The sequence below is a fragment of the Schistosoma mansoni genome (assembly GCF_000237925.1).
Source record: "Schistosoma mansoni, WGS project CABG00000000 data, supercontig 0172, strain Puerto Rico, whole genome shotgun sequence".
Taxonomy (NCBI): domain Eukaryota; kingdom Metazoa; phylum Platyhelminthes; class Trematoda; order Strigeidida; family Schistosomatidae; genus Schistosoma; species Schistosoma mansoni.
Window position 1 is genome coordinate 375,811 of NW_017386058.1, and position 24,051 is coordinate 399,861.

Here is a 24,051-nt window from a genome sequence, read left to right on the forward strand (position 1 = left end):
TTCCAGGTTACTAGCAATCATAACGCAGTGATATTTATAAATAAGCTGAACGCTATTCGTTGTAAATGCAACATTATTCCAGCAACAGATCATAAGGCAAGAATGAACGCTTCATGTAAGAGTAAATCTTTAATTGTGAAAAATTTATAATGTTATGATGATATTGCTTTTTAGAATATGCAGGTAAGCTGTGCTTGGTCTAACGGAATCTTCACAATAGCTTAAACAACAAAATATAATATCATTCGTTATAATACATGGCTACTGCATTTCGTCGAATAATGGTTTGTTAAAATTCAAAAATTGCAGATGAAAACCTAAAACAATCATAAAAAGATACCAACTAAGTGTTATGGGTAAAATTAAGACTAAACATCAGTGCTACAGTATAACACATTTTTATCAAACAGAAAATAGGGATACTGTACAAATTCAAAGTATCAAAAGATAATCAATCATGTTTTCTCTTTGTCTGATACTTTTGCTAAAGCAGAACCAATACCGAGACGTTCTAGTTCTTCTGTAAGTTTCCCAGAACGATGCATATCTAGAAGAATATCACAACCACCAATAAATTCACCGTCAAAATATAACTGAGGGAAAGTTGGCCAGTCAGCAAACACTTTAGCAGCAGCTCGTAGCTCTTCATTCTCTAAGACATCATACGACGCGAACAATTCTGGATCATCTCCTTTACTTGCTTTTTCTAGAATTCCATGCATTTCTAGGATACGACAAACAGCATTGCTGAAACCACATCGTGGTTCATTTGGATTCCCTTTCATAAAAAGCACAATACGACTTCCTTTCACCAAATCAGAAACATTGTTTACCGAATTGTCTGACGGGGTATCAGAAAACTGTCTATGGATAATATAATTGAATTGGGAGAAAGTTGGTGAAGCGACAAGATGTTTTGTAGACTGAAAATGTGATAAAAGCAAAAATAATGCATGAATAAATATGATTAGTGTTATAATAGAGTGGGACTATCTTTTGAAAGACTATCACTTACATTTTTATTGTATAATCATTAGACATTTGGATTATCGTACATTCATATAGTTGCAAGATTTTGTCTGGTACAGAAAATATTGTTTTGTTTTATTTTCCTCAAGTTACTGTTAATTAATTATGGACCTATTATTTCAATCTCTTTCATATACGGCATACCTAAGCCCATATTGTAATTTCCTATTTATCTTTGTATGTAGTCTGAAAATTAGTCTTTACAGGTCACACTAGCTTGAGTTATGAATTGAACTGTAAACATTTAAGTCATCTATCTACTGTGTTGTTGTTCTATTCTGGCTATCGGGCAAGCAAGCGTGGGAGAACTGTATTTTGAACAAATAGGATTTAAGTATTGATCATAGTTGTTATCTTAACATCATCGAATCGGTGGTCAAAGGAAGGTCGTCGTGTCATTTGGTTAGTAGATCATCAGTTTTATATAGGCAATCTAGACGATGTATTCAATATTCGGATGCGATCATACAACTGGACATTGTATTAAGACCTATTCACACAGGATTCCAAAGAGTATAATGGCTGGGGATAAATCTTAACTAGAAAGTTATTAACCTAAAAGCTTTGTCGATTCGATTAGGTTAGAAACTCTAAAAACAATAAATTTATTGTTTATTTTCTAAACATAAACATTTTCAAATAAATTTTATTTTTACAGAATTGTACAGATACATACATAAAAATGTTTGAACATACCACTGCAACCTTCAAAGATGAGGCTTTCAATGAACCGCCAAGTGAAGTCAAAAATCGAACAGGAAACTTCAATACAAACCCCATTTCTATAGGGTAAAACAAAAAAAAAAAACGAAATATCCGAAGATTATTACAAATTGGGATTTCCTAAGGGTAACATATTCATGACTAAATTGTTTGGTCACTTTTAGGACATGAGATGAGAGGATCATCATTTCAATGTGACATATGTTATTCATCCTAATTAATTATCAGTAAGGGGTTGTGGAAATTGTTGGATTTCATTCACATCAAGAAACTATCCCGCAGGTAGGATAGTGGATGGGCACTGGTGGAGAGTTTCGTACTAGGAAGAAAGGCTGTCTAGTGCTTCCATGTTTTCAACGGTGTTCTGCTCTAACTTGAGTCGGTTCATGATTTCAATGTGATTATTACTTATACACCACTTTACTCCCCAATAATTTTCCTGTTCCTCAATTAGAAGTTCAGTCATATTACTTTGAGGAATCTAGATAGTATATTCAATCTACAATGTTTAGATAGCCTATTTTTCCCATTTTCGTGATCAGATATTGCATCACGCCAGTATGACAGCAGACATTAAAAAGTTTCTATCAACAGAAATGTACTAATTTAGCATTCACCTAGCAACTTAAACACAACGAATTCGACTCAAACAACTAACACAAGATTTCTTGGGAGACTCAAATGAAGGCGACACAACAGTTGGTACACATTTTTTATGTGTATTCTCTGTCAAAACGAGTAACAAATGCATCAGAATTCATACACATAAATTAGACTTCACTGCAGTGGTTTCGATTTCGGTCTAAAAATTTCTTGCTGGAACAACATCTATACTATTCGATAAAGTGATTATTATTTTTATCAATCTATTTTCACAGGAATCGTTAACCTTGTTACCGAATGCCTAGACCCACTATTCTTCATGTACATTGCCATTCGCGAACATGGATTTCATATACTCATATTAACGAAATACATTTACCAAAGTATTATAAGTCCAAGAGAATTTTATAATGAATTAAAGAGTCTAAAAACTACTTACGATTTGCACAGTTGCTTGGAATTCCCTTACTGTCACTATGCACTATTATCTGTAATAATCAAGAATGAAAAATATGAATGTTTATGTGAGTGCGTTGTGTTTATTTGAAATTAACAAATTTACAAAATAATAATCAGATTGAAAACTAATGAATCAATATCCTGTAAAACCATAGTTCACCTTATTAATGACTGATTAACAGACAAAATCATTCATTCAGAGACGAAAATAACAATCAGACAAATATCAATTAAGTAAACAATTAAAACAAGCATCGACAATCAAAACAAACAATCAGACTCATCATTCAAAAGACCAATCATTTAAGGCAAAACCTGGTTAGGATTCAGATGCGCATAATCATCACATTATAAATATAACAAAAAAAATTAATGAATATATATATCAATCAATAATGCACATACTAGAAACCAATTTGAAGTACCATACACAGAGAGAGAGAGAATTTCGTGAAAAGAATTAATTCTGGAACGAAGAAAGGAAAGGAGAAAAAAACAAAAATAAGAATTTGAGACATTTATTTTAAACATAGACACAACATAATTAAGACTGAAAACATTTTTTGTTTTAAACTTATATTAATCAATCATAAACAGTAATAAAAACAATAAATCAAAACTGGTAGTTATTATTACTTCATAGGAAATATGCGGAAACTAAGTTTAATTTTTTTAAAGTTGAAATCATGAGTCAATTGAAGCTAGACCACCATGGAAAACATGGAAGCACTGGACGGTCGTTTCGTCCTATTATGGGACTCCTCAGCAGTGCGCATCCACGATCCCGCACTCGCAAGATCCGAACCCAGGACCTACCAGTCTTGCGCCAGAGCACTTAACCGATAGACCACTGAGCTGGCCGGCATCCAACGGTGTTAATGTCTAACTTCAACCAATCCACGATTTTGAGCAACCGTTCACTAATTGTCTTTAGTGAGTTGATATCTCTACAACAGACTTGGTTGAACTCCATTGGTCACTGCTTCCCACTAGAACTCCAGGAAATATCTCTTGAAGTCAGTCACTAGTGAACATATGATATGAAATCTCCACAAAAACCCTTCTGATCTATAATTTTTTAGTCTATAGCACACAAATTGAATACAAAACAGATAGTTATTGGAAAGTCAATACTTTCTGGTTTTTAGTAATTATCTAAAAAAAATTGATGAATTTATCACCTTAGAGATTAAATAGTTCACTTAAATGATTGTTATTTAGGGTACAAAAGAAGTTCAAGTGTATACATCAGAGAAAGTCAATACTTTCTGGTTTTTAGTAATTATCTAAAAAAAATTGATGAATTTATCACCTTAGAGATTAAATAGTTCACTTAAATGATTGTTATTTAGGGTACAAAAGAAGTTCAAGTGTATACATCAGAGAAAAAATCATTAGAAACTATATACACATTTGGAATAAGACCATATAATTTGATACATATTTTAAATTAATAATGTCAGACAAGATTTTAGTGTCAGATGTAGACTTTGAACAAGTCACAAAGAATAATAGATAGGTTGTACATTATTTTCCTGTCTATCTATCAATCTATATGAAAAGTATAGTTATGATAATATTCTCTTCATTTCTTCCTCTTTACAAAGTGACTATACTATTTGAAATTTGTCACCTCAGTTATTAGATAGATACTTACTGGAACTACAACATATAAATCGGTAAAACGTTCATATTAATCAGACAATGACTAAGAAATTTGAATGCTGAAAAGAAGTAGGTGACAGCAACATGTATTCGATAATTTTGAAGTTCAAAACTTAGACCAGACCACTGAGCGAAACGCTGGATTTATTTTAATTGCTAATTTTCTACAAATACAATTTTGTTTTTTTTACTTTATACTTAATCGGCTCGATACCACTGTGAAACTATTCATTTAAACTTACAGGAAAATTCTTAAGAAACTTGTTTATACTTATTCTGAAAAACCATCATGAGCACATCACTATCAATGTCATTAATCTGATAAGTTTTAATTATAATCAAAAACTAGCCTAAGAATAAGTCGCTAAGGTGAATTGTGAACTCTAGAGTGTTAACGAATATCAATAAGAAATACGATAAGTTATACATATCGAGTGATAGAATCAATTAACTGACGTTTGAATATCAGCTATTGATATTTTTTTTATTACCTCTATCTTAATCTTCACATTCATCATTTCCAGTTCGTTTATCGAAATTACCTTGATAACACCCCTCTTATTACGTATTATATTCACACAATAATATTATTATTTATAAGAACTTTCGTCTAAATTAGAGCGAATAGTTTCACAGTATTTGAGCGCCGAGTTGATGTAAGACATTAAATAGGAAGAATATGTATTTGTAAAATCTCAGCGAATGAATTTGAAGTAAACCCAACGTTTCGCCTGGTAATCTGGTCCAAGCTTTTTCAAGATATTTCCTTGAAAATGCATTATTATTACTATTTATCACTATTATCTCAACTGACAAGATGAAATTCTCCTACTATGAATTTTATCCACACAATTTTTGCATTTTCATTTTTGCTATATTACTATTATACTGATTGTGACTGAACACTTTACTCCAAATAATTTTGACCTTTCTAATCTACACATAACACAATTTTGAAGTATATATGTCGTAACAGATGCAAATGCTCACCATTTTTAACATATGACATCGTCAAATCAACCGAAACATGCCTCACTTTGGCCTTTATAATATATCCTAATTATGGACTTATAACTGTAGAGCCTGATGATGAAGTTATTGAAAACAATTATTCACTCAAATATTGTTCATTTTTTAATATTCTATCGGGATCTTTAAACTAAGTTATTCATGGATAAAATGATTATAATATTTTAAAAACACATATAGTAGAAATAGACGTGAAGTGTTATGCAATATTAAATAATCTAATGATTGAAGAAAATACGTAATATTTCCACATTTTAATAGTTATCCAATTAATGCTTAAACTATCTGGAGAACTATAAGCAAAGATGGATAGTAGCTAGCGGTGGAATCCAGAACGCGCATCTCGTCCTATTTGGGACTCGTCAGCTGTATGTACCTGCATCTCAGAGTTGATGCTCACTCTGGGACTCAGTAGCTAAGTGGATAACAAGATGGCGTTTGAGGCGAAAAATACTGGGTTCGAGTCCCAGAGTGAACATCAACTCTGAGATGCAGGTACATCCAGCTGACGAGTCCTAAATAAGAAACGCGCGTTCTGGATTCCACTGCTAGCCACTATCCATCTCTGCTTATAATGTTTGTGAATAAAGGCTATATCGAGGCAATAAGCACAGTATGCACATATGCCAATAAGAGACTGATCAATTGCAGTCCTAAACATCAATGGGAAGATTCAAATAAACAATACCAAGTGTATCTGGAGAACTGCTGCTAAAAAACTTGTCAATTAATTATCCTAAATATATTAAAAAAAAACAATAAGCGTACAATAAAATTGGAGTTGAGTGGCATGAACCGAAGGATGACTGACTAACAATTTGCAACATAAAAATTACTCAATATTAAACTTTTCTATTTCAACTGGGAAAGAAATACATATTTTTTTAAAAAACGTAACAGATACTCCATCTAAAACAATCAATAAATGGTAATCATAGATTATGGTGAACTTAGTATATAGACAAAAACAAACAAACGAACAAGAACAAACACACAATGAGCAAAAAAACGAGAAACACTCAATATAATTTTCTATTTCTATGAATTATATATATATATATTGAATTTTATCAATGAAAATCATACAATTAAATAATAAATATTGTAATACTGTCTATGTTGATCCTGGTATTCGTTTACTGAACAACAGGCGGCGTGATCAGCTCTACATGCATCAAATGAGCATGTAGAACAATTTTCGTCTTAGAAATAAGGGTTTAGTTTTCTTGTAGGTACTAAAATAAAACCTAGTGTCAGAATAGATAAACATGCAAACGAAGTAGAATGAACATAAATCATTACGACGACAAGATAACAATAAATATGTATAAAAAAAGGGGGAGAATTCATAAGAGGAGACGTATGTGTACACGTCAACACAACATTGAAATGATGATGTGAGAAAGTAGGGGGGGGATGGTAAAGATAAAAAGGAAACAGATTAACTAGATAGTGAAAATAGTAAATTAAATTAATAAAGATAATAAAGACAACAACACCAACAACTGAGATTTAATCTGACTAAAATTGTAAATGTCACACTTACAAACACACAAAGGGATACTACTAATAATAATAAAATAAATGAGGCAATGAAATAATAATAGTTTCAATGAAAAATAATAGTAGACAAAAATTACATATCTCTAAGAACAATTAAAACCGAACATATTTAATTCACATAAAATTTATATCATAATATCAAGAAAGAAAAGAAAAAAAATAAGCAAAACCAGGTGAAAATGAATGAATATGAAAATAAATCTATACATATTTCATAATCGGAAACATTGAACTAGATGATATACACACATGCAATTCCAGGCTCTACAATGTTTTCTATCTGTCCAGATATTCATCTATGTGAAAAGTATGAGTTATAATAAGATTCTCTTCATTTCTTCTTCTTTTTTGTACATAGAAAGTTAAATCATGTAGGAGGCAGTCAATTGAACTAATAGTAGAATACACATTATTAAAATGTGTCACCAAAACTATAACCACTGACTCTACTATTTAAACTTTGTCGACTTCCATGAAAACTGAATTGTTCAAAGTATGGTCCATCGACAATTCGATTCATATTATCTTCATTATCGTTTGGAGGAGTCAGATCAACTGATGTATCCTTGAATTCATCTGGGACATATTTTGTGTCTTTTTCATCGACCACATCTGGTTTCCATGGTGGTTGAATATCTCTGAAAAAGTAAATGAGTAAATATATATATAGTACACAGCAGGCTATGGATATGAAATATTTATTTCTGAGGAGAAATGAGACAAAATAACAAATTTGAAAAAAATCACGTAAGTTGTATTTGTCGTTAAATGTTAACTTAAATTTTAACAGCTTAGCAAACTATGCTGAAGCGACGTCCCTGGGAAAATAGTCACTGAATGAAATATGTTATCTTTATTTAAATACACAAATATTGATACAAAGAGACACCGAATACATATGCGCCACACAAGTCATCTGTGTGTGGGAAAATAGTAGTGGCTGTGTATGCGTGGCTATGTGAGAGCATTTCGAGGAGAGTAGACTCTCCGCATCCTCGGCAGTACCAGGGCATTTGGGGGCGAATGAAATAGGTACAATTCATTTGTATTAGTCTAAATCTTTCCGTTGATGTTTCAGGCTGCAATTGATCAGTCACGTTTGGTATACGTATATCCTGTACGAATTACCATTAATTCACATGTATTATAAACAGAGATGGATGGTGGCTAGCAGTGGGGTCCAAGACGAAACGCGCGTCCTGGATTTAACCATCCATCTCTGCTTAAAGTGTAATATGTACGGTTCTAATTTACTATTTTGTTGCTACTACTGTCTTAGTTAAGAGGTATGTACCAATAATTGCCCTCCATGACTTTATAGAGATCGACAAACGCTCGAAATATATTTACCTAACCAAAAGTCAACATATTTATTTTTTGTTTTGAGGAATCGAGTTCACAAAAATTATTTTTTTTATTTCGGCACCATCTCTCCAGTGGTTTACAAATTACTTAATATCTGTTTTTAATCTCAATCAACTTAAAAATAGAGCATCATTCAATATTAATGAGTTTATATTTGTTCAATTTAAGGTAGACTAATGAGATATTGGAACGTGGCTAGGAAGACGGTAAGTGGCACAAATGTATCTGATGCACAAAATTAATACCATCCAAGTTCTGGGATAAGTGGATTTCATAGTGTAAATGGGGCGTTTCCATATCTGATAGTTCTAGTAATGTGACAGATGTTTGATGTACGCCTGGATGAATTGATAACAAGGTTTACAGCAAATAATATAAGGAGACAAGTAAATTACATAATTTATGTTCAGTCAAAGATTTGCTTCGACTGAGTGCAAAAACAGGGAGTGATAAGTTGCAAATCAACAATTGAGATAGTTAAATCGTAAAATAGGGGCTACTTTATTTTAGATTTTAATTTATAGCCTCCTCTACACATACAGAGATGATCTGAAAACTCTTACTGGTGAATTTGTGTAAATGTTGAGAATGAGGATTAAAATCCCAAAATGAAGACACATTGAAATAACTATATACTAGTAATATTGATTTTTTGGAATATAGCAACTCAGATAACTGCTCATTACCTGATTTTCACTTGGTAAAGAGACAAGATTTACGAAAGATATTTCAAATAATGGAGATAAGCAAAAAAGAGATTAAAAAGTAGAAAGTAAGTACATGTAAGTAAATGAGTTATATACATTGATCTGAAGATAATGACCAACTTAACAGTCAAAAATGTTCTATAAGACACATTAAGATTTGAAGGCGTTAGCGTGACTAACAAGTGCATTGTATACTTTATAACTGGACAGCTGGACTCTTGTAGTAATCTGAAATGTGATCTGTATGTGAAGAAAAATACTTTATAATAATAAAGTGAGGTATCAGTCAAGTCTACTAAAGTTAGTACTGTTTGTTGAAATCATTCATTAATGACACCTTTATGTGTTGTATACTTCAAGATCTGTAAACCATTCCGTTGAATGCAAGCAACATAAAATTGGCTCATGAACTCAACTATTAAATTACTATAATATCCACAAAACCCCTTTTCTGATAAAATTTAATTGGCGAATTATGAATTAAAACACAATTCAGTTAATATACACCATGAATTTTAAACGATACTGTGTATGTTCACATCCAAGAAATAACTAATGACTAATATATCCTGCCAATCTTTTGTGATGACTAAAAATAATGACCATTCATTTCACACAACAAACTATAGAACATAAATTCGGTCCAATCAATACATCAACAAGATGTTCAGATGTCCTTCTTGTGTCAAGTAAACTATGTTAAAATGATGTGGAATATGATAAAAGGATTATAAATAAGAATATTCAAATTATCTGATGGTAGATAATTTCAAAGATATACGCATATAATAAGACAAGTGACTGAGATCAAGTGCATAGTACGGTAATCGGTCCACTGGTAAGCAAAACATGTTTCATTTGTCAATGTCCTCAGGTTTGAAGATGATTTCACTGGTGCAATTAAGTATGATTTTTATTTCACGATAGAAACAGATTGAATTATTATTCTACCCAAAATTTTTGGTTATCTTTTTCAGATATTTCCATAGTAATGAGCAGAGATGGGTGGTAACTAGCAGTGGGATCCAGGACAAAACGCGCGTCCTGGATTCCACTTCTGGCCACCATTCATTTATGTTTAAAATGTCTATGACTTAATGACAAAATCGAGGCAATTCGCGCAGGATACACATACGCTAAACGAGACTGATCAATTGCTATCCTAAACATCAATGGAAAGATCAAAACAATCAATCCAAATGAAATATTTTGGTAGTTGTATTCGAAACAGAAATCAACACTGCTATAACAAGTCTTCTGGTGACTAATTTAAACAATTAGTATATCTCGAATATAATAAGAATGACAAACTAGAAATACATTATTATTGATTACAACATACTTTCTTATTAAACGATCCCAATCGACTGATGCAAAAAACAAATGTGCCATAACCTCCAAAACATCTTGTATTCCACCACCTAGTCGACTTGTTGGATCTTTAATTAAAAGTCTAGACAAGATATCTTGGGCTGGGTGTGAAAGACGAGCTGGGAAGGAGACATTTTCCTAAAGTAATAAAAATGGCAAAATATGATATAATCTGAATGACTACTACTGCCAAAATATTTGCATAAACATTAAGATTATTTGTAATAACCTAATTGATACCTAACTACATAGAATAATAAAAAATCCAAACTACTAAATTCTTGACATGGTAAGATATCTAGGTTTGAGTAATAAAAAAGAAGTGACAATTATTGTCAAGAGACAGAGAAGAGATCATAAAATTGATACCGACTCTTCGTTTCTTACACTTACAATTGTCATGATTAATGTTACGGTTCTGACAAATTCTGGAAGTTCAAATGAACTAGGTAGTTTTCTCAAGGGATCGCCTTACAAATCATATCTACAAAGTAGTGAGATGCTACATGTAATGTTGTGACAGCTGATTGTCAAGGTAGGCATTGGACGTCTCAGGACTCTGAAGTTAGTATGGATCACTTGTCCGGAATCATGGATTCCTAACTCTTCTAAAATAAACCTTTCGTATCCTTCAGCTATGTCTAACCACCAAACGTCCGTTTCCGTTCTATTATTGCAGGAACACCTTACCAACGTGGAGTAACGAGGACTTTTCATGGGGCCGAAAACGCACGATTTAATGAGATCATACCGAGTAGGAAAACCCTATTTCCACTCTTGGCAATATAATAGCATAAAAAGACACGTACAGTAAGCTTGTTTAGGATTTAGTTACTTGCGACACATTTAACTTGAGATATTCATATATCTACCAAAACATTTCCCAAAAAGCATAATACTGCACTTTGTCTTGCTTGGAGTGAATAACATGTGAATGAAAATATGTTTCATTAAGCGATAGGAATTACGTATGTTTCTCATCGATAAACCAATAAGATGTTTCAAATTTTACAATCCAGTAGGATTTTATAACTTTTCGGTAGGTATGAACTTCGATTGAAACAAAAAAACATACTAACATTTTTATCATAATTAACAAATATAAATGTGCAGCTGATTAGCAATTATTCACATAAGATAGAGCTATTTGTTTTGTTTTTGCTATGGTAGAAGACAATTAAGTCATGATACGACCGCGTCGACATTCAGAAAAAAAACGAAAATCTGGTATTTCCAAACAAAGGCAACATAGTGATCTGGCAAAGTGACAATAAACTGAAATCTCTATCATTTTGAAATATCAAAAAAAGAACGGAAAGGAAAGAAGAAGCATACGATGATAACAAAATTCAGTTTCGGCTGACTTACTTGCAGTATTAACTCAAATAAGACTTCATGATCACTTGAATAAAATGGTAAACGTCCACACATCATTTCATACATTACTACACCAAGGCCCCACCAATCAACTGAACGCCCATAATCGTTATCCAACAGAACTTCAGGTGCTAAATATTCCGGTGTACCACAAAATGTTTTAGTTGATGCACCATAGTACATATCTTCTTTGCAAAGACCAAAATCAGCGATTTTTATATGACCATCTTTATCCAACAATAAATTTTCCAATTTAAGATCCCTGGTCAAGTTAGAGCAAGAATACAAAACACCAAGTGTTGTATCAACCATTCACACTTAGAAGAAAAATCTTTGGATATAAAAACAAAAATCTACTGTAAGAACTGATAAGGCTTCGAAGGTTAATGAAGTGGTCGATACACTGAACTAGTTCACGGTATATTGTCCAACCAAGAATTCATGAAGTTTCTTGAAATAACATCTTGTATTTGTAAACAGAGAAAAGTATATATTCTTGCTTGCTTACTTGTTTTAAACAGACAGGCAAAAATATATCACATAATTCTGATAATCTTCACCCTCTTATTACACTATCGATATATCAGTTATCTATTCCAATTTGATAAAGGTTGTTGGGTAGCAGACTGATCACTGAACAACTTAAACCACAAGTTACCTTTAGAAGTGTTTGATCATATTCCTCTCTCCATCAAACCAGGTTATGTGACATGGTATCAAAGAACAAATGTTTCAGTCAACATGTGTCGGTTAGGTCGTCATAGCATATAGGCCTAATCCGTGTCAAGGTAACAAGCTACAGTCAAGAAAAAGTACTATCCCCGAGTACTTCTTAAAATCAAAATTACATGAAATATAACATACGAAGAGAAAAGGGAAGTTATATATATATATATATATATATATATATAATTGATTCCGAGGATATTTTTCTTCATACCTATAAACAACATTCTGGTGATGTAAATAACCTAAAGCCAGAGTAATTTCTGCACCATAAAATTTAGCTCTTTCTTCTGAAAATACACGATCACGTTGTAGATGAAAAAATAATTCACCGCCATTAACATATTCCATAACAAAGCATAAATAATTAGGTGTAGTAAATGAATAACGTAACTCTGTCATAAATGGATGTTTGCATTGTTGTAGCACACGATTTTCAGTCATTGTATGAACAACTTCTTCTTTCTGTTATTGTGGTAGAAAACAAAAAAAAATTAACTCACGCGATAATAATTATTATGACAATAATAGTAAACAGTAATCGTTGTTAGTTTAAAAAAGAGACAATAACAACTGTTGCTATATAAAAATAGTTTATCAGGTGTCTAACAGATAACAATTGATGTAATGCTCTGTTGAATGTACGAAGTAATATGGTTTACAACTTCAATAACATGAGAAACATGTTTAATTTTAATGCAACTTAATAACTAAGCATAGATTCATAAACTCAGACTTAAGGGTAATTTCAATGATGCTGTGTATGCTACGTATGTCGACAGACATAAGCAGTATGTAACACCAATCGGAAGTGGGAAACCTGGCAGCAAAAGGCTAAGAAGATCCAGTTGAAGAGAACAGAAGGGGAAATAGAAAGGAATTGGGAACTTGAAGAATCATACAGAATGTGAAGGAGAGATGATGAAAATTTACAAATGAAGTATCCAGTGTATGGTTCTTATATTTTACCAAGATAATGTAATTTCGTATTTACAATGGTTGTTCCCGCCTGTGTTCCTGTTCATTACAATACTACCTAATTGTCTAAACTGAAATATGAGAAAGTAGGTTTTTAGACTGTGTATCCAATGGTTAAGAAATTCATGAGATAAAAAAACCTGCAATATGCTACATTTCAAAGCAATCAGTGAAAGCCCTTAACTTTTAGTTACCAGTATTTATTAGATCTACTCAACTGAAAGTCTGGTGAAAACGATGGTCATTTAATAGAACCAAGCATAAACTGATAAAATTAGAAACAATAATTAGGACCATTCGACTTACTTCAATAAGTACAGATTTTTTTAGTATTTTCATCGCGTAAAAATGACCTGTCTCATTTTCTTGACACAAAATCACTTTTCCAAAAGTACCTTTCCCCAAAACTTTTAAAAGTCTGAAGTCATTTACAGAGTAACGTTTCACAGGCCTATAATATGAAAAAATATTAAAATGTTTAAAAAGCAATAATCAAAATAAATAGAAAGCAAGTAACAATATATGTGGATAGTTGGAGTTATGTAGAACCAAAATCAAAGTAGTCAGATATTAAAACGCTCGTAGGCAGAGATATAATAATAATAATAATAATAATAATAGCGCGCGAAAGTATGCACGGTTATGCACGAAAATAAATAAGGTAATGAGTACTGAAAATCAAATCAAGTTAATGGTTATCATTTCAATGAGCGACTGTAAAAAACATAGTTCATTCACGCGCCACAGATTAGATTAAAATAATAAAAGTTATTTTAAAGTAAGACAAAAGGGTTAGACAGGTTTCTCATTAAAAGTTATTAGACACCAACTAGAGGTCATCATCACATGCTTTGTATTCGACTGACAATGTATATAATGTATTTTTGGGTGTAATTACATAAGCCAGACAAGGAATAAGATATTTTATGAAATATAAGTATTTTACTGACTAGAAGGTAAGAACAGACTTTCAATGTCATTATACACAATATATACATATATGATTGTGACCAGCAATGAATAGTGATCTGGAAAATATTATCTACAATTTCTAGCTTTCACGTACAAATTGGATAACAATCCAAAAGCACTCGATACAATTCTGATAAGCAATCAGTGATAGTAAACTATACAATTTTCCTAAAGCATTTTTGACCTGTTCTCATTGCAACTTTAATTCAACATCCGGATCGGTCTGGTATATGCACTACGTGTTTCAGCCATCTAAAAATATGTCATTGTAATTCGAACGATGTTTCAATGCGTGGAATCGTCACTTCTGTACTTTAATCCTAACCTTCACAATATATTTTTTTGTAGAAACAGTTTGCAAATATAAGAAAACGTACTCGAGTATTTTCATCCGTGATTTGCTACATATACGGAAAGTTGATTTGTCCCAAATAATTAGCATAGATAAATTTCTAACTAAACTATGTATTTTATCAGCATCAATAGTACTTTATAAACACAAATATGTGATAACCACTGATTTTCTAATCTAATGATAAACCATGTTTTTATGTTTAAACTAACCTCTGAGGAATGTCAACGATCATATTTTCAGCCAAATTTAAATTATGTACGGATACTGGCTGCTCAAACGATGATTTGAGTCGATTTGCGACACTTTGAATAGCGCTAAGCCAATAATTTCTTTCTGCTTCCGTCTCGACAAAGAATAAACGTTCCACTACATTGGTCCATTGTAAACCACGGATAAGAAATGTGTATGGTTTTGGCTTGTTTAAACATATAATTTGACAGTCGCGAACAGTAAAATTATTTAAAGGTTGCGCCATATCATCCTAAAAAAACACAAATGTTGACAAACTACGTATTTTAGTAAACGATATTTACTCATTAGACTTATTATATTTGGAGAACTGAATATATAACTATCATATACTGATCTCATTGTCCCTTAATAGACAAGTTAAGTATATCATGTTAGTCGATTAAGAAAGGTGTTAGTCGTGGAGATTTACTACTTTGTCAAACAATGAAGACTTTTGGGAATAATTTAACTTACTAAGTAATGATCTTTTCACTTGCATAAAATAGAAAATAAAACAATATTAGACAAGTACAACTCCTAAAACACAATATAGCCATAGCTTTGAATGTAAAAAAAAAATATTAGATAGCCTGTAGTTGATGCGACAATATAATACTTTTTATGTGTATTATAGGTTACGCCTAATCGTTACACACTTTGTAGTTTGCTTCTCCGACCATCAACAAAGTTACGTTCTGACACTAAAAATACACTAACTTCATTGAGCAAACTATTAAAATCATATTTTACAGAACTACGTTGACTTCATGAACTTGATAAGTGACTGAGATGACCAGAGATAAGGTAATAAGCTGAGAGTTAATGTGATGTATAGTAATAAAGAATTCACAATAACCAAAACTTCTCCAGGTATGTCCGATTCGCTTTCGATATGTGAATAATGATTGAGATTGGGTATTGTTAGTGAAGAAAAACAGTAACAATTAATCATATCACGATAAATACAAAAATAGCTTGAAACAAATTTCAAACCAACTTTAGGTTGAATTTTATATCCATAAAATGTCCCATCCTCCCGTAATTTGAAATACCGACGTCGCCAATTTTTAATATGTTCGCCGCGTTTCATAAGCCAGCCCTCTTTCACAACGTTCCGAGTAAGAGGTAAGGAAACTGGTCTACACTGGAGCATCCCAAGAAGATATGGTGATATGCGCGGCGTCAAATTGTCGGAGTAATTTTCTGTCAGTTCGTTTTTAAATAAGACATTCGGATTGGGAACCACAGGAAGATGGGCATTTTGAAGACTACTGAAGATATTTGAACTGGTGCAATTGATATTTCGTCGCTGAGAAGCAGTGGTATCTTGCACTTTGGCTGATACTGAGACTGGTTCATGCTCCGTGTGACTGCTTTTCGAAGAACCAACCACTGGATTCTGAGAGTAATTGCACAAAATCTCCATTACCCAGAAAATCTGCAATCTAATAAAAAACGAATTGCAATGGATTGAACACTTGTACCAATCCGAAGATAACTTATTACTGAAAAAGGTATTAAAGTTACCCCTGAAGCTTACTATTATTCGAATAATTTACTCGAAATCGCACTATTTTGCTCAAAGCTCTAGAGAACAACATTAATAAGCGAACACATGATGTGTTATTTAAATGTCAGATGAAAAGCACCCTAAAGTTGATGGTTACAAGTTTAAAATTTAGACCTTCCTAGTTTAACACGAAAAAACATCACAAGGGCGAAATTTTCCAGAAAGTAAAATTTACTTTAACTTGAGTTTTGGCGAATGGTAAGACGGAAACACGTCAAGATTCATACAACGTATATATATCCTGAAGACCTTACAAATGTTTCGCGGGCAACTACTTGTTAAAAGTTGTACACATTATGGGATAGGTGTAACATATCAAGACCAACCTAGTCAGTACAGTTAAGCTATAGACTTCATCAACTTGTAAGACCGTCTCCCCAAATAAACCCAGTTTTCATTGAAAAATGAACGGTATCTCAAATGTATTTATTGTGGGACATCTGCAGTATGATTCCAAACCTTGATGTTTTTGTTTCGTGAGTTGTATCCTTAGCTTTTAAAGGATGTTCGTACACTTCAAAATGCTAGGAAGGTAAATGCAACGCGATTCCATAAAATTCATCTTGGTGTTTTTGTTGACTACTGGTCCATCTAATAATACTCAAACATCCGAATAAAATACTAAATGATTTTAACCTTCCAACTTGGTGTTGTCACATGATTCAAACATACCATGTTTGGTTGCATGAAAAACTGACCACAGATGATTGTTTTAATACCTCATAGTGTCAAGAATATGATGGAATGGACTATGTTAGTAATTAATAAGCATAAAGCTACTATAAGTACAAAAGAGACAGTGTTTGATTGTTTCATAGAAATACTAAGTGATCCTGGTGCTAAGCGTATAACAGCATATAAAAAGCAAACCACATAGATTAAGAATATCTGAAGATTGCAGTCAGTTATATGATTGCAACCATAAAGTATTCCGATAAGTCATTTAGGGTATAATGTGAATGTGTGGGAAAGGGGTTAAAAGTGGTTAGATCAAGATAATAATATCAGATCCTGAAGGTATTAATCTCGAGCTTGAGTTGTTCGGGTAGGTGCGAGATAAGTTGTGGTAAAATTTAAAGATGAGCATTTGCAGTGATATTTTTTTTTCTGAGACTGAACAAGAGTATTATTTGGACTTGTTTATATTCAGGAGCTAATGTAAACACGTTGAAAAACAAGTACATCCTTTAAATGATGGGTGATATTCGCACAGTCGTCTACTAGTGAATGTCGGTAGGTACGGAGTTGAATAGGAACAAGTTTATAAGAGTACAGCTGCGATGAATAGTTACAGTTCGGTTTTGGGGGTTTTAATTCTTAACATACAATACGGATTTCACCAACTACCTTTTAGGCTATCATACAAGCCGTCAGATAGAAAGACTACATAATTTACTTAAGTTGCGGAGTCAAGAAAAACAAAAAATATTCCGGTCAGAATGAACAGCAGGAAGGTATAGGGTTCTACACAGTCGTATAAAGGCTAGATTTTGTTGCCAAGGCGAGGAAATAGATATTCGCTATGGCGAAAAGCTAGAGGAGAGAATAGGAGAATAGGTTAGCGTGAGGGATAAAGAATGAGGATTGGAAATACTCATTGATTGCAGCAACAAAAAGATATATTTGAGTCGTTTAAACCGGTTTTACGTGATACCACTCGAAAGAATGAGATCCGGTCGGAATGTTTACGTTTGAGCGGTAGTGGGTGCAACTAGATGTAGGGGAGGAACATTGACACCAACAGACACTTCCATACGTGTACAGAAAATTACTCAGACTTCTAGACCCCCTCACAAATAATTGACATAGTGGTCAGAATTTATAATGAACATGTTTTTTTTATCTAAAATAAGTATTATTTGCAAAATATACACACGCTGAAATAAACTGGGTGATATCAAGAGCTATTTTGTACAGAAAAAGACCCGACACGAACTCAATAATTAAGCTGAGATGTATTATAATAAATATATGCTGTGAATTAACCGTATAATTAATGTTTGAAACGAAGCTGATCCTTTGAGTTTGGTATTAATTACAGTATAATACCGTTGTTTGAGAAGCATTTCATGTAAGTAACCCGATGGGACATAAAGGATCTGCACTTCTCCATGGATATATCTTTTGTGAAAAAACACAATGTGCACTTACGAGTCCTTTAGTTTCATTTATTCAGGAGGAAATCCATTGGCTCACAACAACATCCACGTTTTTGAGGTCGTAGGACAGTCTTAATGTAAACCAGTTAAAAATTAAAGATACTGGTAAAAAAATTCGGCAAGGCTCCCATTACATGTGAAAAATATTTCGCAAAATCCCTATGAGCTGTTATTCATGATAGCAGTTCTCACGAAATAGCACCTGACAAGTAGGAGTCGTAACATCTTCATTTTTTAGAGTTACTTGCTCGATACAGGACAAATACTCACTTTAGACAACATAGAACCTTGAATGAACTGTCTATCAAGTATAGCTACAGATTGAATGACTACTGTTTTACGGTAGTTCCCAGTTCACTCGTCTAAATGTCATGATGCACGAACAATTAAAACTTCGGGGCGGTATTATTTTGTTCTGAAAATAATATGGAATATAGTGTGCATTTGCCATTAGAATATCCTTTCGGTTACGTTTTGCTTAACCATATAACCAGGAGCTCCAGCCTGAAGTGAATGAATATGAAGACCAAATAAAGTGTTCGGCCTTTCACCTAACTGAAAAGTGACGTCACCCTAGTCCTTACTTCCGGAATTCCAGTGACTATATCGAGGAGGATTGCCGTATTCAGTAGCTTTTAATCGACAGTAACAGAAGATTCACATAAACACGAATGACAATCGTTCCGGAAAAAATGTACGCGTTACATGCCAAAACTATATGCAGCATCCAAATAGACATCCCCTGGACACACCAAAAAGCGCTATATACACTCTGGATTAAATCACACAAACCACTACACCAATATTTACGATGAATCTGATCTAGCAAAAGCGGAGACATTTGCTAACTATTTCAGTGAAGTCTACTCTACGTGTAGTGTTACAACTACTTGTCCCGTTGACAATGAGATACCAGCCATAGGACCTTTACACGTGACAGAGGATATTATTCTTCCTTTGATAACTAACCTAAAACCTTGTAAGATACCGGGCCCCGATGGGCTACACCCACGTTTACTGTCGTCGCTTGCGGACATTATCTCAAGACCGCTCACGATGCTCTTCAACATGTCCCTTTCACAGGCTCAACTACCTAGAGACTGGAAAGACAACATAGTTAGTCCTATATTTAAGGATGGTCAGAGACGGATCGTATCTAACTACCGGCCTGTTAGCCTGACCAGTATAGTAGTTAAGTTACTTGAAAAATTAATTAGGGCTAAGCTACTAAGCTACATAGATTCGTACAATCTGTTAACTCCCGAGCAACATGGGTTTCGTAACAAGCATTCATGCTTGAATAACTTACTCATTGCGAGAGAGGATTGGACAGCTGCCCTAGACAACGGCCAGTCTGTCGACGTGATATTCATAGATTTTAGCAAAGCGTTTGATAAGGTTTCACACTTAGGTCTTATGCAAAAGCTCTCGAGCTTTGGAATAACAGGTGCTATACAGGAATGGATAGGAAGCTTCTTATGTGACCGCAGACAGAGAGTAAGGGTCAATGGAACGCTATCCGAATGGAAACCGGTCAAAAGTGGTGTACCCCAAGGCACCATCTTAGGCCCTCTACTTTTCCTTCTGTATATTAATGAACTACCTTTATTACTTAAGTCGTCGACGTTATTGTTTGCGGATGATGTTAAAATCTGGAGAACAATAAGAAATGAGACTGATCGGTGTTATCTGCAAGCAGATTTAGACGAATTAGTTAGGTGGGCTCATGATTGGGGCCTGGAAGTTAATTCCAGGAAGAGCGTGTTCATGCACATCGGGCACGATATTAGTTACCATTATACCATTAATGGTACATCTCTGCCACGTGTTCATGAGCACAAAGACTTAGGAGTAATTATAAGTCACGACCTAAAAACTACTACGCACTGCAATGCGGTTGCTTCCAAAGGCTTTCGCGCGCTATGGTCGCTTCGCAGAGCATTTAAATGCTTTGACGAGGAGATGTTTCGAATTTTATATCCCACCTATGTAAGGCCACACTTAGAATACTGTATCCAAGCAGCTAGCCCTTGTCTGATAAAGGATACTAAATCGCTTGAGCGTGTCCAGCATGTAGGGACAAAATTAGTAAAGGGTCTTTCTAAACTCCCTTACGATGAGCGTTTAAAACGTCTAAATCTTTTCCCCTTATCTTATCGTAGGACGCGAGGTGACCTTATACTGGCATTTCGTATCTTTAATTATGATCTGGGTGTTAATATGCCTTATCTTTTTGCTCCCTCCAGCACTAATAATCTCCGGGGTCATAGCAAGAAGGTTCTGAAACCGCGATCTAATAAACTAAAGGTGGGGTCCCGTTTTTCTCATCGAGTGGTCAATGATTGGAACGCTTTACCAGAACAAGTGGTATCAGCACCACCAGTGAACATTTTCAAAAAGAAGCTGGACCTTCACTGGGAGGAAATCTGTCAGGATTAACACAGGTTCATCAACCTACTATCCTTATTACTGAAGACTGGCTCGGACAAAAATCTACCTGACGGAAATTTTGTGGATAATTACCAGTTTATGTAACTTTTCGTGTTTCTGATCTCTTATAACCCCATAACCGCAAACTAATTATCAAAAATAAACTAAGTGACAATTTATGGACTGACCTCGATAACAAACAGTAGCAGACTGTTCCTGTCAAAAATGTTGAAGCGATTTCTCGTCTCCAGCTATGAGAAAAACGAAAAAACTACTAATGTATGCATTCCCTTGAGAATATATTCTACTTTGTTCCTACGGATCTAGGTAGACCATCAAACTTAAACCAAAACTTGTAACTAGCATTTAAGACTTGGCGCCTCCCAGTTGTAGTGAGCCGTCCTGTTTAAAATTGTTTCAGACAATTGTGAGAAAATCCTTAACTTTAGGAGCTACATGGGTAGTATCATATATTCGAGTCACTAAATAAAAATCATAGGTCGATATATGTGTAGTGCTGTTGGAACGGTGAATTACCACCCCGAGTAAATAGTTATGTAGGCATTTGACAGTGTTAGTTTTGACGGACAGCACTAGCTGAGGGTGGTCAAATTAGCGTCGTGTCTATACTATGATACACCCCGATCCAAAACGAGTCTATCCTAGACCGCCAACCTAGAAGTCTCACGTTCCTACATTTCTACCCGCGTCCAGGTATACTTTACCTCCCAGTAATTGTCAACTACTTTCATCTTTTGTCTTTGAAGTATCGTTCCCGTTTATTTGGGTCGACTAGTAAGTTATGATGTCGTAGTAGGTCTGTGTCAGTGACCGGGATTAACGTATTTGCAACAACATATATCCAGTAGACATATTTGCGCAAACCCACGTTTAGGTAGACGTACCTGTGCTGTAATGATGTAATGACTCAGTGGCTTCGTCCTATTAAGTATATGGAAATTAACCATAGATGTTTATACAATTTTATGAATAAGCAGGTATATACCATGCTGAATCCCCCAGATTGGAATTCCATAACAGTAAACAGCTTGTAGATGTCGAGTCGCGATTGACTATGATCACCACTACAATAAGATTACGTGCCAGATATCGACTTGGATCCCTCAGTAGGCCAAAAAACCAGAAAGCTGTTAATGGTCCAGATAAGATATATTTGTTGGCGATCTCGTGGTATTGAAAGAATACCGAGACGTGCCAAAGATTACAGGCAAGACGGTGATGAGTAAGCTCGTTCGTACAAGCGAAATGGACAACGGAAGGAAAAGTGCTTTTGGTACAGTTAAACAGACAAGTACAGTACAACAATCGCTGGTACAATTGGTCATAATAATAATTGTTTCCATTACACCAATCGCATTCTCGTCATAAAAAGTAGGTCAATACAGGAGCCCCCTCTAGAAAGGGTTTACGCTTTCAATACGTAGCGGTTTCGTTCGTGGGACTGATCGCGAAACGTGCGATTGTAGAACGAAGGCGTTGGCAGAACAGGAAGCAATCGTTAATCCTCGAGTTGCCACCAAAAGTCTTTCACGTAAAACGGTACCAAGAGACTTGTGCTGTAATTGTTGCTTGAGTAAGTGTGCTACACCAGAGTGGTTTGTATCCAGAATCTGAAGATAGTGTTTGTAGAGGTTTGGACCAGAAAACGCTGCAGACGTAGGACGGAACCAATTGAGCCAAGAAACCAAGAGCGACCATAATAGCCAAGGTCGGGACCAAGTTCATGCCATACGTATTTGGAACCAGAGAGAGAGACTGAGTGCGTTGACTAGAGCGTGGGTGATCAGGCCAGCTTTCGCCAAGATTGACTGAAGTCGACGATACCAACAGGGCGGTGGTCGGAGGCGTGTGTTTACGATAAATAAAAAAATCAAAGTAAAAGAGAGAAGTGTAGCATGCATGTAGTATAGGGATAGAGTCCTATACCGTATCCCTTGTCGGTTGTGAGGTTAGTCACAAAAGCTTACGTGTAAGCGTACTCGGTGACTGAAACGTGAGATGGTAGTCTCGTCCGTACCTCGTGAGACTCCAATCTCGTCCGAAGTCAAGGGAGGCGTGGTCTGCTTATCTGGAGGTGAGACTGAAGTCTCGCCCGTAGACACTGCAAATGACACGTACTGTTGACTGGGACGTGAGAATGAGGTCTCTGAGGTATCTAGTGCGGGGTCCGAAGCAGATGTAGGGATCCCTATAGTAGGTTTGATGTGTCTAGCATTGGGTCTCAACTTTTCAGGTAGGGTATTGTCGTCGACGTGTGCTGGCTTGAGACAATCAGTGCTATCTCGACGCGGTCATGTCGATCACCCTTGAAGGTCTTCTTATGACGGGAAATCACGTGAAAAAGTCCTTCGTAAGGTTGTTGCAAACGTTTGTGTGCCGAATCTACTCGTATGAAAACATGTGGATAGGTAGATAACTGTCGAGTGAGAGCGACCTGTCGATGTTGTATTCGAGTTGACACTAGAGGGGCTACTTCCCGGCACTGAAGGGATGTAGAATGTTGTACTTCTGTATAGGAGGGATCGCTTGCTTGGTAGGCGGCTGTAGCAGGGAGATCGAGCACCGGTAAAGTAACTGCATTTACTTGGATACCTGACAGAGCATCGGAAACATAGTTCGACTCGCCGTACACGTGACGAAGGGCTGTCGTGAACTGAGAGATATAGTCCAAATATCTGCACTCCCGTGGTGAGTGGTGGTCAGACTTAGTATGCAGAG

The 24,051-nt window shown here is 34.7% G+C and overlaps 1 protein-coding gene across 2 annotated transcripts; it reads right to left on the reverse strand.

Moving 5' to 3' along the window:
* Positions 1-115: 115 nt before the first annotated feature.
* On the reverse strand, positions 116-21,690 carry Smp_073930.1 (rac-alpha serine/threonine-protein kinase (ec 2.7.1.37) (rac-pk-alpha)(akt1 kinase) (protein kinase b) (pkb) (c-akt) (thymoma viral proto-oncogene); the record flags this gene model as incomplete). Of its 2 annotated transcripts, XM_018796575.1 has the most annotated exons (10): positions 116-923; positions 1,726-1,811; positions 2,795-2,843; positions 7,517-7,709; positions 10,486-10,652; positions 11,883-12,153; positions 12,832-13,082; positions 13,902-14,046; positions 15,132-15,403; positions 16,151-16,579. In XM_018796575.1, 10 exons carry the CDS (start codon positions 16,577-16,579, stop codon positions 456-458), a joined length of 2,331 nt encoding a protein of 776 aa, XP_018646873.1. In that variant the 3' UTR covers positions 116-455. The 2 variants fall into 2 exon arrangements, with proteins under 2 accessions (XP_018646873.1, XP_018646874.1); XM_018796586.1 differs by lacking the exons at positions 116-923; positions 1,726-1,811; positions 2,795-2,843 and adding an exon at positions 21,501-21,690 and having other exon boundaries at positions 7,084-7,709; positions 16,151-16,598.
* Between the last annotated feature and the right edge of the window lie 2,361 nt (positions 21,691-24,051).